General features: G+C 44.0%; 1 protein-coding gene across 12 annotated transcripts in view; it reads right to left on the bottom strand.

Annotated features, from left to right (window-relative positions):
- The window catches only part of CNKSR2 (connector enhancer of kinase suppressor of Ras 2), a 369,205-nt gene that overhangs the window by 191,958 nt on the left and 158,223 nt on the right, over window positions 1–19,024 (bottom strand). For 11 of the 12 annotated variants that reach the window (XR_012160437.1, XR_012160435.1, XR_012160434.1 and 8 more), the window contains one exon: window positions 13,222–13,341. Coding sequence is in view for 9 of the 12 variants with exons in the window: in XM_073357190.1 (XP_073213291.1) it covers window positions 13,222–13,341 (120 nt within the window). In the remaining 3 variants the exon portion in view is untranslated. Of the gene's footprint in view, window positions 1–13,221; window positions 13,342–13,782; window positions 13,861–19,024 lie in introns of those variants that run through there. The other variant, XM_073357278.1, reaches the window with a different exon arrangement.

Raw genomic sequence — 19,024 nt, 5'->3', positions numbered from 1 at the left:
ATAGCCCGAGGCAGTAAATCATTGGCATCGCCCCTACTGGACATGCCATGCTACCACGGGCAAAGTAGAGACTGAGTTCCACTCCATGCTGCTCAGAACGCTCCATGAGGATTCCTGTCTCTCCCCCCCCCCCACCCTCTTATGCCAACACACAACTTGCTCACTCCACAGTCACTCACTACTGGGGACTAGAAGGGAAAATCATTGTAATCCACAGATTCATAGGACAATGTCATTTTCCCATTAATATGTTACCCAGCATCATGCGATTTTCTATTTATTTAGATAAATATCTTTAATAGCTATCACCTGTGTAAGGTAGGAAAGTGCTATTATTCCCATTTTACAGATGGGAAACTAAGGCATAACGAGGCTAAGGCCATATCTACATTATGGGCACTATAGCAACGCAGCTATAGCACTGTAGTTATGCCACTGTAGCACCATGGATTAGATGTTTCCTACAGCGGCGGAAGGTGTTTTTCTGTTACTATAGCTAATCCACCTCCCCAGGCCATGGTAGCTAGCTTGATGGAAGCATGTTGATCTAAATTCTGAGTGTAGACCAGGGCTAAGTGACTTGGCCAAGGGTCACAGAGCAAGCCTGTGACAGAGCAAGGAACTGAAACTAGATCTCCGAGTCCTGAGTTAGCATCCTAACCACTGGACCATCCAATCTCATTTGTGCAGGAGTTCAGCACAAATCAATGTTTTCAGAATTGTTAGGGTAGTAAAACTCCAACTGACATTAGTGAGAGCAGAATTAAGCCAACACTGAGAGATTTAAAAAAACCCTCACCTTTAACGTGCAAGAAAAATGAGCTATTGCATTCAACTATAACAGTGAAATATAGACGTTTCCATTACTATGTCATCTCTTGAACGACCAGAAGAGCTAAACAAAAAAGTTTTCAGTCAGATTTGCTTTCAATGAAGTTATATTTACTATACACACAACATACTGATCTTGAAAATAAGGTAAAAACTAGTGCTGATGTGTCACTGAAACAATGCACATAACCTTAGTCAAAGAAAAAAATCAAGCATAATCAAGAACAAAATAATCTTAATGTAGATCTCCAACATAAATTAGATCTATGAAGTGAACTCAGTTCAAGATAGGTACATACATAAATTGCAAAGTACTGAAAGGAAGTAAACAATGATGAGAATTATTAGATGTTCAGTCAGAAAGTAAATGGATAGAGACTCAGTGTTTACTTCTGTATTTTAGCTTTAATTTAGCATTACTCTGAAGATGCTAAGGGTTTACAACTATGCTTTGGCAAAGGATTACAGGCCCCCTGCAATCTATTCCTTTCCAGAAATGAAAATGGTGACTTTTAATTCAAGAATAGGAAAGAGGTGGGGTTGTGGAAAATTTTCCTTGAAATGCTGAGATCCAGTGTTGGATTTGCATACCACTCAGGGCATGTGGGGACAGAGGGGGAGAGGAAGCTGTTCCCTTGATTATATAACATCACAACTGTGTGAGAGCCAAGATTGGTCTATATTTCCAAAGCATTTTTTAAATGAACAGAAGAACCCCCTTTTACCCTAAAAGGTAGTGAGGATACATGGCTTTGAGGGGATATGTATGATTTGTAGTCTCTTAAAAATGAGGAAACTACAGAAGTTTACAGGGTTGTTTTTCCCCTAACGATATTGTAATAGCACCCTCACTGAACATGGTGCTTCATGTGTGCTGTTCAACAGCACTAAAGTTGGCAGGGATAATGCTCTAGTATTCAAAGGCAACTCTAAAGTTCTGGAGAATTTATAAGAATAAGTCATGCCAAACAAATTAAGTGGTAATCCAGTTAATATGTCTGAAATAACCTTTGAGTGCAAGCACCATAAGAACAAGGAACTCGTGTGCACTTAATTTAAGGACTAGCCTTCTTAATGGATGCTGCATATTTAATAACATCGGAGAGTACCCAGATCAGTTACTAGCAGATTGTCTGATTTAAAACCAATTAACAAATTTTATCTTGGGGCTAAATATTATTCAGTTAAAGATAAAAACTTCTCCCAGACTCTCTTTTTTAAAAGGAGGCACAAATAAAGTTAGATGTACTTTAGGCAGTGCTTTGTTATGTATTGCATTTTGTGAATTAGCTGTCTCTGATACTGGACTGAATGGCAACAGCAAGATGCTAAGTTTATTTTACCTCATATTTAACTCAATTTGAATTCTTCTACTGAGATGGTCAAAAATGAAGCTCCCCCCGCCCAACACAAAGAAAAGGTCACAGGCTTCTTTAGTAAACATTACATGTGCTCTGAAAGTGGTCTAGTCAGCACCCTTCAAAACTAAAGCAACACACCTCTCCAGTTCAACTCTAGAGTTCAGTGAAGCTAACAAGGACCATTAAGAGCCTCATAAATGTCATATAGCTTCATCCATCCTCATCTCAAAGTCCCACCTTCCTCATTATTTCAAGTTATATGACTCAGAGGAACATTAACATACCTGGACTTTCAGCTAGCAAGGCCACCAGTGGTATACTGCTCTCACACTGCTACACTCAGCTTCATTCCATTTATTTGCCATGTGAACAGGGACCTTCTGTCTGTAACAGACTAATCTGAAGTTTGTTCCAGCAATCAGAGAAACACACAGTCTGTAAAATGTTTTGAAATACTAACCTCTATATTCCCTAATCCATAAAAAAATATAACCCATATGAATAACTAGGTCTTGAATGAAACTGTCTGATAACAGTATTTGAAGTGTAAAGGACAGCACTAAAATGAAAAACTGAACTAGAAAACCTGGAAATCAATAAATTAAATTTCATAATGCCACAATCCTGCTTTGAAATTCCATATTATCATTTTTAAAAGTTAAAAAGCTATAGAAGTGTGTCAGAAAACCTTGCTAAGGGTTGGAAAAACATTCACAGCTGTAACAAGATTATCTGTTTTAGAATCATAGAATCATTGAATCATAGAATATTAGGGTTGGAAGGGACCCCAGAAGGTCATCTAGTCCAACCCCCTGCTCAAAGCAGGACCAATTCCCAGTTAAATCATCCCAGCCAGGGCTTTGTCAAGCCTGATCTTAAAAACCTCTAAGGAAGGAGATTCTACCACCTCCCTAGGTAACGCATTCCAGTGTTTCACCACCCTCTTAGTGAAAAAGTTTTTCCTAATATCCAATCTAAACCTCCCCCACTGCAACTTGAGACCATTACTCCTCGTTCTGTCATCTGCTACCATTGAGAACAGTCTAGAGCCATCCTCTTTGCAACCCCCTTTCAGGTAGTTGAAAGCAGCTATCAAATCCCCCCTCATTCTTCTCTTCCGCAGGCTAAACAATCCCAGCTCCCTCAGCCTCTCCTCATAACTCATGTGTTCCAGTCCCCTAATCATTTTTGTTGCCCTTCGCTGGACTCTCTCCAATTTATCCACATCCTTCTTGAAGTGTGGGGCCCAAAACTGGACACAGTACTCCAGATGAGGCCTCACCAATGTCGAATAGAGGGGAACGATCACGTCCCTCGATCTGCTCGCTATGCCCCTACTTATACATCCCAAAATGCCATTGGCCTTCTTGGCAGCAGCAGCGCAGAGACAGAGTGGAGCTGGAGCTGGAGCAGTCTGGAGCTGGGTGCGGTGAGCAGCTGGGGAGACCGAGGGGGACCCTGGGCAGCGAGCCCAGCACAGGGAGACGCCTCAGCCAAGACTTGGATCGTAACCCCGGCAGGGCGGGGGCGACCCTGGGAAAAAGGGTCCTACCACTTAGAGCCTGAGAGTGCGTGGCCACCACCAGAGCAAGCGTCCAACCGGCAGCATCCCTGCAGCACAGCCAGGGCCTGAGAAGGAGGCCTGGGACTTACAAGGAACAGATTGTGAACTGCCCTGACATTCCAGAGACACTGTTTGTGATGTTCCCTGCCACAAAGCGGGTTGATATGTTTCCTTTAACCTTTCCCATTTTTCGTTATTCTTTTTAAAATTAATTGTTAATTAAATAACTTGCATTTGCTTTAAATTGTATGTAATGGTCAGTGGGTCAGAGAAGTGCCCAGTGCAGAGAGAGTACCCCAGAGTGGGGACACCCTAGCCTGTCCTAGGTGACCACAGCAGAGTTGGGGGTCAAGCCCCCCAGGAATCCTGGGCCCAGCCTTGTTGGGGTTACGAGGACTTTGCCAGACAGGAGAGTGGAAGGGGAGTCCTCAAGGGCAGGGAGGCCTCTGGCTAAAGGAAGTGGGAGCGAGGACTCAGATCCTTTCGCTAGCCTATTCCCCCGCTTACATATAAATCAGTTGAAATATTTCAGATTCCATTTCCTTAGGGTAAAGGATTACCAGTTAAACTAGTCAATTTCTTTTCTCTGAAACATAAACAGCAGAAAGAAACACCAAGTTACATTCTGTCCAATGATACAGAAGAATCAACTTTCAAGTATTTTCTCAAATGGGGTATCTCTACAAATTTCTGCAAAGCTGACCAATATTTAACTGATATTAAGGCTTTTTAGGAGAGATCTGCATTTTACAATTTCCTTTTCATCTTCACTTTTCTCGATGCTGCAGGCTGTATCCCTTCTTCCTGCAATACTCATGAGGTACTACATATATGCAAACAACCACAGAGCCAAAATCAGGCACCAGACTGGGGAGCGGAAAAAAACCCAACAACAACAACATAGCACTCTACTCAAGCTCCATCCAAAAAGAATTCCCCATACATCATGACAATAGTCACAATATTTTCCTACTTGCTATGCTTATTTTGTCTGTCTTTCCACATGTTAACTACAATATACATTACTGTAAAACTCAGGAAATATTTAATTGTGAAAAGAGCACATGTACGGTAATTTGATACTTCACATTTATGTATGAGTGATATTTAAATTTCAGTAATATTTTTCATGTACAATTTCAGAGGTATTTAATTAAAAGTGATATTTTAGTACTCATATACCAGATGTAAAGATTAATTTTTTTTAATTTCAATTAAAGTTTGTCTCTTCCAACACCATGCACAGTAACCACTCATCCATCCATACACACCTTTCCCACTCCCCAGATCCCAAGAACAATTTACAACAGAAATTCAGATAAGTTTCACTCTGCTTTCTATTTTTATTTCCCTCCCTCCTCTTCCCATCCTACTTTAACTTCTTAGAGAGACTCTCCTCTCCAGCTATTTTAGATGTTTCACTTATCCTGGTTGGCAGACAGTACCATCTTCAAAGGTATGAGCCACTCTTGCCTATTTACTGCCCTGTTTGCAGACAGCCCTTCCATTTCTCTTATGTTAACAACATTAATATTGTTAACAACTTTGCCAGTAGAAAACTCCAGTATGTGTCCAAACCACTGAAAGTAGGTCAGTCATAACTCTATCTTCCCAATTCCATTATGATATGAATCCTGGAAAAAAGGTATTGTTAGGTCAAGAAGTCATCACAAGTTCCTTATGCACTTAAGTGGTGAAAGGCCCTCAAGGTGCCATCCACTATCAACTACAAAACCTTTCATAACTTGTAGAACTGACAACTTGGGAACCAGGTCAGGCTAATGACAATAAATCAGAACATGTTGGATAAATCTTAAAAATTCCACAAAATGATGCACCCTTCATACAAAACATCAGAAAATGGTTTAACAAAGATAACCAGTTATGAGGATTACCATTTTATACAACCCAGAAGTTTGATAGGCACCTCATACTACAAATAAACAAACATCTGGTCCCTGCTCCAAAGAGCTTACAAACTAGATGACGTCCATTCTAAGCAGGTGTGCACGTGCATGCCAGCCGGAAGATTTTTCCCCTAGCAATGTCCGTAGGATCAGCCTGGGTGCCCCCTGGGGTGGTGCCTTCATGGCGCCCAATATCAGGCCCCGCTGACCCCCCACCCCCTCAGTTCCTTCTTGCTGACCATTCCGACAGAGAGGTAGGAGGGTGGGTATCGGAACGGACATGAACAACACATCTCGAAGAACAACAGTTATGAGAAAGTGAGTAACCATTTTTTCTTCTTTGAGTGATTGTTCATGTCCATGCCAAGCAGGTGATTCACAAGCTAGAGCTCAGGAGGTGGGGTCGGAGTTATCCACAGAAAATAGCACGGCTCTCCTGAAAGCCGCATCGTCCCTGGACTGTTGTGTAATTGTAATAGCGGGCTCCTTTGCCAGGCTATAGCAGGACCTAATGCAGGACATTATCCATGATGATATACATTGAGATGACACCAGAAGGCCCTTCATTCTGTCTGCCACGGCTACGAAGAGTTGGACAGACTTCCAGAACAACTTAGTTCTCTCTATGTAGAAGGCTAAGGCCCTACGCACGTCCAGTGAGTGCAGCCTGCGCTCCCTGTCGGAGAAGTGTGGCTTAGGATAAAACACTTGGGATAAAAAAAAAAGATGTCCTGGGTCACGTAAAAATGGGAGACAACCTTTGGGAGAAAAGCCGGATGAGGCCTAAGCTGAACCTTATCCTTATGAAAAACTGTGTAAGGGGGCTTAGACGTGAGGGCCCTGAGCTCCGAGACCCGTCAGGCTGAGGTAATTGCCACGAGGAATGCAACCTTGAATGAGAGATATAGTAGGGAGCAGGTGGCCAGAGGTTCAAATGGCAGGCCTGTAAGCCTGGAGAGGACTAAAGAGAGGTCCCAGGCAGGGACAGGCTGACACATGTGTGAGAAGAGCCTGTCCAAACCCTTGAGAAAACGACTGACCACAGGGTTTGCAAAGACCGAGAGACCGTCTGAACCCGGGTGGAAGGCGGAGATAGCGACCAAGTGGACCCTTATTGATGACCGGGACAAGTTCTGGTGCTTTAGGTGAAGGAGGTAGTCCAGTATAAATGGTATGGGGGTGAGGAGCGGTGGCTGACTACGTTGCTCTGCCCAGATGGAGAACCTTTCCATTTGGCCAGGTAAGTAGCCCTGGTGGAGGGCTTTCTACTACCCAGGAGGACTTGTCTGACCTGGTCCGAACAAGAGAACTCTGTGGCACATAGCCATGGAGCATCCAGGCCGTAAGGTGGAGCGACTCCAGATTTGGGTGCTGGAGTCAGCCCTGGTCCTGTGTGATCAGGTCGGGAACCAGTGGTAAGGTGAGAGGGGCCGCTATGGACATTTTCAGGAGCAAGGTGAACCAGTGCTGATGCAGCCACACCGGTGCTATTAGTATGACTTGAGCCCGGTCCCTGCAGATCTTGAGAAGCACCCTGTGGACTAGGGGGATGGGTGGGAAAGTGTACAGCAGGCAGCCCTCCCAGGAGAGGAGGAAATTGTCCCCCATGGACCCCGCACCGTGGTTCCCAAAAGAACAGAATGTCTGACATTTCTTGTCTGGAGTGGCAAACAGGTCTATATGGGGAGAGGCCCAGAACTGGAAGACTGAGCTCACCATGTCTGGCCGAAGGGACCACTTGTGGCCATTGAAGGTCTGGCTGAGGCTGTCGCACCCCTGGGAGGTATGAGGCCTGCAGGTGGATCAAGCGCTCTATGCAGAAATCCCACAGTGCAAGGGCTTCTCGGCACAGGGGAGAGGAGCGTGCACCTCCCTGTTTGTTGATATAAAACATCACCAAGGTGTTGTCCGTGAGGATCGAAACACATCTGCTCGTTATGTGCATTTTGAAAGCGTAGCAGGCCAGATGCACTGCCCTCAGCTCTTTGACATTGATGTGAAGAGCGAGGTCCACCAGAGACCAGAAGCCTTGGGTTTTGAGGTCTCCTAGGTGAGCCCCCCAGCCCAGATCCGAGACGTCTGACACCAAGGTAAGCGAGGGCTGAGGGCTGGCAAAAGGCACCCCTGCGCAAACCATTCGAGAGTTGAGCCACCATAGGAGGGAGTCCAGTACCAGGTGGGGCAGGGTTACGACCCTGTCCAACACATCTCGGGCTGGTCGGTACACTGACACCAGCCAAGACTGGAGAGGGTGCAGCCTGAGCCTGGCATGCTGCACCACATAAGTGCATGAGGCCATGTGTCCCAGCAGCTTTAAACAGTTTCTTGCTGACGTCGTGGGGAACTGCCTGAGGCCTTGTATGATGTCCCGAAATGAGTGAAACCTGGCCTCTGGCTTGAGTAGAGTCCAGGACCGCGCCTATGAACTCTATTCTCTGTACCGGGAACAGAGTGGATTTCTCCTCGTTCAGGAGGAGACCTAAGTCGAGGAAGGTCCTTCTTATAAACTTGACCTGAGCCTCCACCTGGGCCCTCGAGCAACCCTGGATCAGCCAGTTGTCGAGGTATGGAAAAACCTGCATCTGGTGCTTGCGCAGGAATGCCGCAATGACTGCCAGGCATTTTGTGAATACTCCAGGGGCAGTCGACAGTCCAAATGGGAGGACACAAACTGGTAGTGGCCTGTGTTCACCACGAATCTGAGGTAGCGTCTGTGATGTGGGACTATTGTGATATGAAAATACGCGTCCTTCAAGTCGAGGGCAGCATACCAGTCTCCTGGATCCAGTGAGGGGATAATGGAGGTTAGCGAGACCATGCGAAACTTGAGTTTCTTTACGTACTTGTTGAGTTGTCGCAGATCCAGTATGGGTCTGAGGCCCCCCTTGGCCTTCAGTATTAGGAAGTACTGGGAGTAAAAACCCTTGCTCCTTAGTTCCTGAGGAACCTCCTCCACTGCCCGTACTGAAAGGAGGGACTGCACCTCTTGACACAGAAGTTGCTCGTGAGAGGGGTCCCTGAAGAGGGACAGGGAAGCGGGTTCGGGGGGGCGGGAAGGTACAGAATTGGATAGAATATCCCCTCTCTACCGTGCGGAGCACCCAACGGTCCAAAGTAATTTGAGACCAGGCATGGTAGAAAGGGGATAGACGGGATGAGAAAGTAAGATGGGAAGGATCCAAAGGTCAAACTGGCAAGCCGTCCTCAACCGTACCCTCAAAAGGGTGGTTTAGAGCCCTGTGGGGCCCTAGGCTGGCCCGAGTTTTGCCCAGAGGGAGGACGTTGCCTCCTCCAAGTGCTCCTGTTCCACCTACGCAGAGCGTCTTGGCGGTTCTGGGGTTGATAAGGACGAGGAGCAGGTTGAGGCCTAAATTGTCTGCACTGGGTAGCAGGTGTGTGAAGCCCCAGCGAACGAAGGGTACCCCTCAAGTCCTTCAAGCTGTGAAGTCTCTTATCTGTCTTCTTGGAGAAGAGAGCTACACCTTCGAAGGGAAGGTCTTGAATGGTCTGTTGGACCTCGAGGGGAAGACCAGAGACCTGTAGCCAGGCGCCCCTCCTCATAACCCTCTCTGTGGCCAAAGTGCGAGAGGCCGCATCCACCGCATCCAGGGCCACTTGTAAAGATGCTCAGGAGACTAACTTCTCCTCCTCCACGAGCACAGAGAACTCCTCCCAAGCTTCCTGGGGCAGAAGCTCTGTAAATTTTGCCATGGACGACCAGGTGTTATGTCTGTAGCGGCTTACTATGGCCTGTTGGTTTGGCTATACAAAGCTGTAGACCTGCTGTGGAGTAGACCTTCCGGCCAAACAGGTCCAGTTTCTTGGCATCCCCGTTTTTAGGCATGGAGCCTTGAAACCCCTGACGTTCTCTCTGATTGGCCGCCTTGACCACCAAAGAGTCCAGAGGAGCGTGGGTATAAAGGTGTTCATACCCTTTAGAGGGAACGAAGTAGCGGCACTCAGATTTCTTGGCCGTAGGTGCCAGAGAAGCAGGGGTTTGCCACAAGTTCTTAGACCTTTCAGTTATTGCCTTGATAAATGGCAATGCAACCCTGGATGAGCCGGAAGGAGCCAGGATGTCTATGACAGGGTCTAAGTCCTCTTCTACCTCCTCTGCCTGAATCTCCAGGCTTTGGGCGGTATGCTTCAAAAGCTCTTGAAGAAGCCGGTTGTCCTCCAAAGCTGGGGCCGTCAAAGTCCCCGCGACCACTTCATCGGGTGAAGACGAGGAAGAGAGAACCGTAGGTGGACCCAGTTCACTGCCTTCAACCCCCCCGAGGGTCCCTCGGCATGTGGTACTTGGTCTGTGGAACCGGCACCGATGAAGAACCCTGCATCACAGCTGGTGCCGGGGCAGGTAAAACCGGTGAGGCCAAGACCATTGAGGTCGGTAGGGACGGAGCTGAGGCTTCCACCAGTGCCGTCAGTCGGGGAGCCAGTGCTGGGGCTGGCTGAGGCATCGGTGCCGAAACCATGTGAGTCAGCGGGGCCACTGCGGTCGAGGGCGGCGCTGCCATCGGCGGTGCCAGCACTGACTGTGGCACAAACGACGCCGAGGACACCGACCCCGTTTTGGAGTGCGGACCCTGGCTCTGATGGTACACCCAGGGTGCCCGGAAGGGCCATTTAGCAGGTGGTTGCCACTGTTGTTGCCACGGTGCCGGGTATGGTTGGTGACTGCGCCGGGACTGGCATCTTTTGCTGCACGATTTGCTTGATTGAGCCGAGTCTACCTCTGACTCCGAAGTCTCCAAATAAGAAGACCGCGGAGGAGCAGTCCCCTGGGTCAGCAACAAACGACGACTCAACTCCGGTGAACGGCGCGCTTCCTGCGTCTGTGCGGGCAGTGCCGAAGATGGGGACCGACGAGCCATCATGGTTGGCTTGCCCCTGGAGTGAAACAGGTGCCGTGTGGTTGCCAGAGACTTGTCCCTCCTTTGGGGGGAGGACAGCACCGGGAGGCGCATCAGGTCCCTTACAACCACCATCGACACCAGAGGCGTTCGAGGCAGCATGTCCACCAGATGGTCCGGGGACCGAGGAGGGTTCGGACTTGACTGGACCCTGGCTGGGGCAGGACTCGACGAGACCCTGGGTGGAAGCAAGGTGGACGCAGTCTGTGCCGAGCCACTCGCGAACGGTGCACTGGCCCCTTAGGCTTCGGGGGGGGTGATCGGTCCCTCGCCGGCCTCTTCTTCTTTACCTGCACCAGAGATGGAGAACGGTGCTGAACTGAAGCCGATGCCCTATGTCCCGAATAGTGGTGGTGCCTGTGGGCTTTAGGGTCCTTAGTCTGGCCCGTTTCATGTGCCGTTGGTGCCGGAGCGCTGCGGCCAAAGAGGACGTGCTCGGTGCCGGGTCGTTGGGTCCTGAGTCGGATTGCAGTCTCAGAGCCACCTCCATGAGCAGGAGTTTCAGTCTCTGCTCTCTGTCCTTAAGGGTTCTTAGGTGGAAACCCTTGCAAACGCAGCACGTGTCCTTTGGTGAGTCTCACCAAGGCACCGCAGGCAGGACAAGTGAGGATCACTCTTGGGCATAAACTTGCCACAGGACTCACAGAATTTAAACCCCGGAGACACAGGCATACCCCCGGAGGGGAAACTAACTATCTACCAAACACTACTAACTATGTGATAATTTCAACTATAGAGAAAAACTATTTACACTAAGAACAAAGACACTGCTAAGGCGCTTGCTGCAAGAGCAAGCAAAGTTCCAGCCAGCTGTCACAGACGGTAAGAAGGAACTGAGGGGGTGGGGGGCTATTGGGCACCGATATTGGGCACCATGAAGGCGCCACCCCAGGGGGCACCCAGGCTGACCCTACAGACATTGTTAGGGGAAAAATCTTCTGCCTGGTGTGCATGCGGCACACGCACACCTGCTTGGAATGGACATGAACAATCACTCAAAGAAGAACTGGCAACAAAACAGTGGCATGGGGACAAAGGGAGGAAGGGGAAGAAAGAAGACACAGTAACAAAATAATGCACAGCTAAAGCTCGTACAAAGCACGGTTAACTCTTTCCCCCACCATTAAAAATACACACAATTACAACTACTGGTATTACCATAGTGCCTAAAGGTCCCATCTGAGATCATGGCCCCATTGTGCTGGGTGTACAAATGCATATTAAGAGACAGTCCTTGCTATGAAGTGCTTACAGTCTACACAGACGTGATAGACTGAAAGCTGGGGGACACACAGAGGTGCAAGGAGGGGAAGTGACTTGCCCATGGTAATGGCAGAGCTGGAAATAGAACCACAAAAATAATTTTGCTTTTAAAGAAAACTGTATTGGTTGATTCACTTCTTGTCAGAATTATGAGAAAAGAGGGTCATAAGGAGGGATCTGAGGAAAGAGTGCTAGAAAACCAGTGCAGCCATGGAACAGGCCTTGCATCAAACACGGAGAGAGCTCCAGAAAGATGGGACAGAAACAGTGAGGATGTCCCTTCCCAGTGAAAATGGGATAAAGAAAGGGGTGAGCAGGCAGCAGAGTAAGAGACTAAGATGCCAGATTGGTAGGGTGGAGTCCATGGAGAGCTGAAAACCTGAAGGGCAATTTTAAATGGATTCTGACATAAAAAGAAAGCCAATGAAATAAACGAAAGGATGGGGTAATATTTACCCATTAAAAATAAAATTCCTTTAATTTTAATTGCTATTTGTCTGAAGAGAGACATACCAAGTAAATCATTATTTCTAGGTACCTGGGCATAAGATTAAAATTAAATAAAAAATAAAAACCACTAACCCAAAAAATAACCCATGGAATGGGAGCACAGCAGTACAGATATTACACAAGTAAATGGACCATGGGTGTGTGTAGGCAGCAAAAAAGGGTGTAAAAGCAATTTTTCAAGAAAATGATTAATTGAATTCCGAACATTATCTGGTGTCCCCAAGGTAGGTAGGTAGCACTGTTATTCATGATGTCAAACGTCATTTCTCCAGTTGTAATCAGTGTTGTTTCTTTTATGCAACGGTTGCTATCTGCATGCGTAATCCAAGCAGCAGTGGTCAACTCGTTAGCGACGCTCAAGGGATTGCTACATTGGTCTTTTACAGCCATCTGATTAATCATGTAGATTTCTTGCAATACAATTAAAGAATCTACTTTTCTCCTGGGAATTGCTATAGAGTCCTTGAATAAATTATAAAAGTGTTTTATTTCTCAGCGAGAGATGTTATGATGCAAATTCCAGAATTTGACAGTTTTGTGCATAATCTCACCCAAACTTCATGGCCACCGTTTATTTATTAATTTAAATCCCCTCACCCCACGATTTCAAGATCATAGAATAGTCTAAAATATTTCAGAATTTGATGTAAACTGGTGAGAATTATTTTCCATTTCTTTCTATTCACTACATTTTGATAAACAGTTATTCATGTGAAAGACCCATAACATTAGCCCAGCTGTGTGAAAATCAAACTAAAGAAACATTTTTAAAAAAAGAAGTGGCTTTGTCTCTACCCCCCAATACAGATTTTAGTTATAGAATTAACTCTCTCATCTTGGACAACGGTTTTGATTAACTGCGTACTTCTTACCAGCCCTTCACTTGGTTTTATGTTTGTTAGCTGAATCACTTCAAGGTGAGCAGACTGCGAAACCAGAGGATCAGATGAGAGAGAGATAATGTGGTCACAGACGCCAGAGAGAGTTTTACACTAGAAGAAAAATGAAAGGAAAACTACAGTAAATATACCATGATTATTTGAACAGTTTTCTTCCCAATAAAAAACATTTAAAAGAACCAGCATTCCTAACTTATACAACTAAATTACATTCTTGAGTCTTCCTTCCAATAAGGTTATCTGGTATAAGGCAAACACAGATAAAAGACTACTACAGACCACTTACAATGTTACTGAGTTCAATTATCAATTATCGTTCATTCTTTGAAAAACAAATTCAGATTGTCTAGGAAGTTAGGATCAATCATCCTCATTTTACAGTCATATAAAAAATTCAAAATGGGAACTTTGAAGTATTTGAAGTTTTCTACTACTATGAAATTAATTGTATTGGTCCCCCAAAATATTTTATATTTTTACTATACAATGATATTTGTGCAGGTTTTTGTTTTGTTTTTTAAAGTCAAAGATCACCAAAGTTAAGTCTTGTTCCCGCATGAATGGACGCTGCATTTGTGTGGAATTCTACTGAAGTCAGTGGATTCCATGCCGGTAAATTCAAGTTCAGGTTCAAGGGTTTCTATCAGAAAGAGTTAAAATAAAATTGGGGAGAGGGAATAAATTTGGAATGAAGCATTTAAAAGTTTCAGCCTTGGCAGAGAAAATACATGTAATTACCTCACAACTACCGTGGCCTATAATGAATAAATCTCTTGGCCCGCACAATTATAGTTTGCTTATCAAACACAAAATTTGGTGGACAAAATTTAATTTCATCATCACCAACAAAACTTCAATTAGCAATACAATACAGGACCCAATCTTTGTAGTGGGACAAAACTGGCACAACATCAGAACAGAAAACACAAACTCAAACACTTTTGCCGCAACAGGAGAAAAAACCAATTCAAGTGTGCATTCTCTCCCCATTCCCTATCATTAAACCCATTGCACCAGTGCCTTAATGTTCAGATGCATCAGCATTTGCATGGAATATAGTCTTCTCACCTGTTTTCAAAGGTGCTGAGTACCTACTGACTTTAGTGGAGGTGCTCAGAACACATGAAAATCAAGTCATTTTAACAATCATGGGCAACTCACATTAATGCTGAAGGCTGTTTTGTAGTTATCATAAAAATTTCCCCAAAAGTCAATTTATATAAAATTTAGCAATTCCAAGAGTGAGTCTATTTATTGATACAGTCCATGGCAAAAAGGGACCATTGTGATCATCTGGTCTGACTTCCTGTATAACAGAGGCCATACAACTTCCCAAAAATAATTCTTAGAGCATAGCTTTTAGAAAAAAATCCCATCTTGATTTTAAAATGATCAGTGATGGACAATCCACCACAACCTTTGGTAAATGGTTCCAATCATTAATTACTCTCACTATTAAAAATGTACACCTTGGAGTCAAGAAGTTGAAGCCTACAACAGATAAGCATGTTCATAATGGGGCGATATCTTAGACCTGCTACCCCAGACAACATTTCTTTTCTGCAAAACTAAAACAAATAAAAAATACTGGACGTTTCTCAAGGCCTGCAGTTATAGTGCAGGTATTTTATACCTCTCCCTGTCATGATTTTCTCTTGCCTGAGGATGGTAAGTAGTGATAATTTATTTTTTGTACTTCTTTTGTATTTTTGGAGCTCGTAATTTTGGAAAGCTTCAAAACTTTGCCTGGAAGGCCTTATTGGTGGCCAGAACTCTGGGTTTCACAACTCAGATTTCCCATGAGAGCGTACTGTTAGCACACTGAAGGATGACAACATTCTTTTGGTCACAGCACTGTGGCAACTGAAGAATTAATTAAGAACCAGTGTAATTGTCCTCATATTCAAAAGGACTAAAGCTAATCAGACTGCTCAAATAAGTGAAATGCCTCACTTGCTCACAGTACCAGTCACCCTTTCAAATAGCAATTAATGCCTTATAATCAAAATGAATCCACATGTTAACTTCTCTTCAGGAGTCTATAGAAATACCTGTAGAAAGCTGTATAAATGATTTGCATCAAACTAACCTTTCCTTGTCAAACTCACAGTTGTAATTTCAAACCACAAAACAAACACCTGATGTAAAAGGTGAAATAAACCCAAGAGGAACAGATGAAAAACAAACAAAACAGTATTACAGCAAATGTGATAATATGGCAGGATCCTAAATCCTAACCCCTGAATTTCCCTTATTTTTATCTCTTGAGGGCAGCAGGGACCTTGGTTTAGCATATAGATGGCATATTTTATTGAACTCTAATGTTTCAGTCTCTTTATAACAAGAGTATGTAGGGAAACCTTTCCACCCTGATTTATAATAATTTGCACAGCAGGAGCAAGAAAATTAGCAGATGAAAATGAAACTAGTATTTCTTCCAGAGTTTAACTGTTGCTATATTTCCAAAATGATTGCAAATCAGTATCAAATCACTGATAGCCTACTTATAAAAAATAAATACAATTTTAGGGCCTGATCCTATAAACACATACGAGTTGAGTTAATTAACTCCTTTGTGTCAGTGTTTGCTAGACTGGACCATCAAAGAGTTTTGAATAATGTACACACAAACTATTCTTACAACAAATATTTTCTACAGAGTTTTAAACACCAAATCATAAAAATACCTTGCAACATAGGAGATGCATAAGAGTGGCATGTCTCATTTAAAATATGCATTTCCAAAACACAGAACATGCTCACCCAGTCATTGCTCAACTAAAAGTAGGTAATTGTTTGCTGAGGAATCCAGTTGTACTATTAGCTAGCCGAATCAGGGCAAGTCAGCTAAAGAAGGGGAACAAGCTGCGAGGACTCCACAGCACCTGTATGCCAGGGCACTATGTTCTGAAGAAGGCCTTCACTTCAAAAGGGGTTTGGGAGACAGACTAGAGAAGAAGGTGGCGAGTGGATATGCCTGTATACTGATTCACCAACCAGCTCTCTACCGCAGAGCATGCAAACAGGAACTATGAGATCTTCCACAACTAATGCTGTAGTATCTGCTCCCACTGTTTGGAGTTCCATCTCCCTTTACCCTCACGGAATAACCAACTCTTAGCCCAATAACTCAAGCTGTGCCCTGGGCACTGGATTAGGACCTCAAGGAATAGCAACAGCAATTTAATCAGACTCCTCCTTCCAGCAGCAAGGTAATGCAATAAAGAACTGACTCACGTTTACTGCAATTCTCCTTTATTGCACTGCTCCCAAAATAACCATTTGGCACCAACAGTAGCTTATTAGAATGAAAATAAAAGGTTATAGACAAACAAACAAAATTGATCTCACACAAAAATATCGCATTATATTAGGACAATGGAACTTGGCTATTACACTGATGTGTATTCATTTCATACATCATTCTACTCCAAGCATACTTTTCCTCACAGTTTGACCTATTCTCTGACCTGTATCTGAGGTTAAGAAGTCAAGAGCCATTTAAGACGGCATTAGGAGAGTATTTGGTAAAATCTATTTAAATTAATCAAAACTAGAGATAGAAAGTGAAGTTAACCAATTAGAGTTGGTCAAAAATTGGAATTTATGTTCCATGAAAAATTCTGATATTTCAAGGTTTGTTCTTGTCAGAATTATTAGCATTTTTCATGGAACAGAGCCAGAAAATTTCAATTTAGAAATGCCAAAGTACTTTGTATTGACATTTTCAATTATAAAAAGAAAACATGGATGGATTGCCAATTACCCAGAAGTACTGTATAACTTGTACAGTGTGCATATGCATGCACACACAGTGAAGATACCCATATTATAAATTGCAGAGCTTTCTGAAACACATCTTTCATGCACACTTACGCTCTTTAACCACTGCACCCATATTCTTCCCACGTCCCTCCCAATATTACTTCTAACACTACAAAATCCTGAGCAACATCAAGCACCTGCCATTTTAAAAGAATCAACATGTTAGACAAATGTTTCTTCCTATTCATCCAAAATTACATCCTGTTCAAGTGTCCAGGTTTGAGGCCCATTATCTTGTGCACTATCGAGGCTAGAAACAGGATCTTAATACCTTCTCACACTTTCAGCTTTCCAAATGGACACAAACTACTCATTTCTCTAGACATAGAATCTCTCAAAACATTGGATGTAAAAATCACCATATTATTATGTACAGAAGAGCCACCTTATGTAGCTTTTAGACATTTCAAAGTGTACTAGAATTTTTCTCTCCAACAGCTCTTAAATGTGTGGCATCTATATACATAAGAGTTTTATACTGCTGCCCATCAAAGTAGCTGAGCACCTTCCACATAATATCAATTTGCGATAGCAAAGTCCCGAGCAGACATCATGAAGTTCTATGCTCCCATGGCACAGTGAAGGTTCTCGGGGTACCCAGGACTAGGAGTTACCTGTTACCCCCTGACTCAGCATGAGGGAGTCTTGCCTGTGGTAGCTGGGTGTCAACTCCCTAACATCATCAACCTTTCAGCCACCCAAGCTCTCTTGCTTTGGGCTATGCCAGCCCTGCTATCTCCTTGCAGGTGAACAATAGGTGCTCTCCAGTCCCAGAATCCCTTTGAAATGTTCCCATTATATCTCTCCCCCTGACACTGGCTACTTACAGAAATCCCAGATCCTCTGCCTCCAAAGGAACACTGTGCTCCAGTTTACTAGTTTTACCTTAAACCACTGCTCCTGTAAACCACACAGAACTTGTGAGTACTTACAAATAAACCTACTTTTGTTTTAATAAGAAAGAATACAGATTTAACTAGAAACAACGAATAACGGCAACATATGGTCACACTATGAAACCAAACCATAAAACACGAACATGGGTCTTCATTTATTAACAGTTACCTTTCCTATCTAATCAAGCTGGCTGGCTTCACAGGAACCAGGATCCATTCATTTTTTTTTTTTTTTTTGGTATGAGGACACCTGGTTCCTCAAGATATCTCCTCAATGAGAGGATTCAGAGAATGTCTCGTTTGTTTTTACTCACAGAAAGGGAGAATTTATGACTTGTTGTAATGTTCCTTTTTTTCCCTTCAAGAGGTTTTGGTTGTTTGCAATGGTCTCTGATGGATTTCCATTGAAAGTCTTGGGATTGAGCAAGGTTTAAGAATTGCTCTGCATCTCTGGCTAAACATTCCAGTCATTCAAAACGAAGGTACCTCAGACTGGAAAAAGCAATTCATCAAGCCTTTGAAGCCTTCTGTCATAACTTGAAAGCTGTGAAATGTGTTTCAGTAGGAAAAGCACTGTTTTTATTGATAAACGAGTGTGTAAAAATAAAAAAATAATTCTTAGGACATTTTTTAAAGGATTTTTTTAAAAGATTTTTCTGCAGAACTAGCTTTTATGCTGACATTCAGAGTATATCAGCACATCCTATAGAGCACCTCCTCTAGTATCTCAGTTCCTAACATTGTAGTAATTAGCAGTAAAATTTTCAAGAGAGTCTCAGGAACCTAAGTCCCATTGACTTTCTATGGGATTTAGTAGCCTAAGGATATATCTATAGTGCAATCGAAAGTGTGAAAGCAACACAGGCAGGCATACACATGCCCTAGTTTTAGGTCTAGCTATCACATCTAAAAACAATTGTGAAAACATGGCAGCAACAGCTTCAGCATGGGCTGTACAAGCCTGCTTTGTCCCCGGGGTAAGAACTCACCTTGCTAGACTATACTGCAGCCTCTTCACTACTATTTTTAGCTGTGCTAGTTAAATGAAAGCGAGC

The sequence above is a fragment of the Lepidochelys kempii genome, chromosome 1, assembly GCF_965140265.1.
Source record: "Lepidochelys kempii isolate rLepKem1 chromosome 1, rLepKem1.hap2, whole genome shotgun sequence".
Taxonomy (NCBI): domain Eukaryota; kingdom Metazoa; phylum Chordata; order Testudines; family Cheloniidae; genus Lepidochelys; species Lepidochelys kempii.
This window is presented reverse-complemented; position numbering and strand designations above follow the sequence as displayed.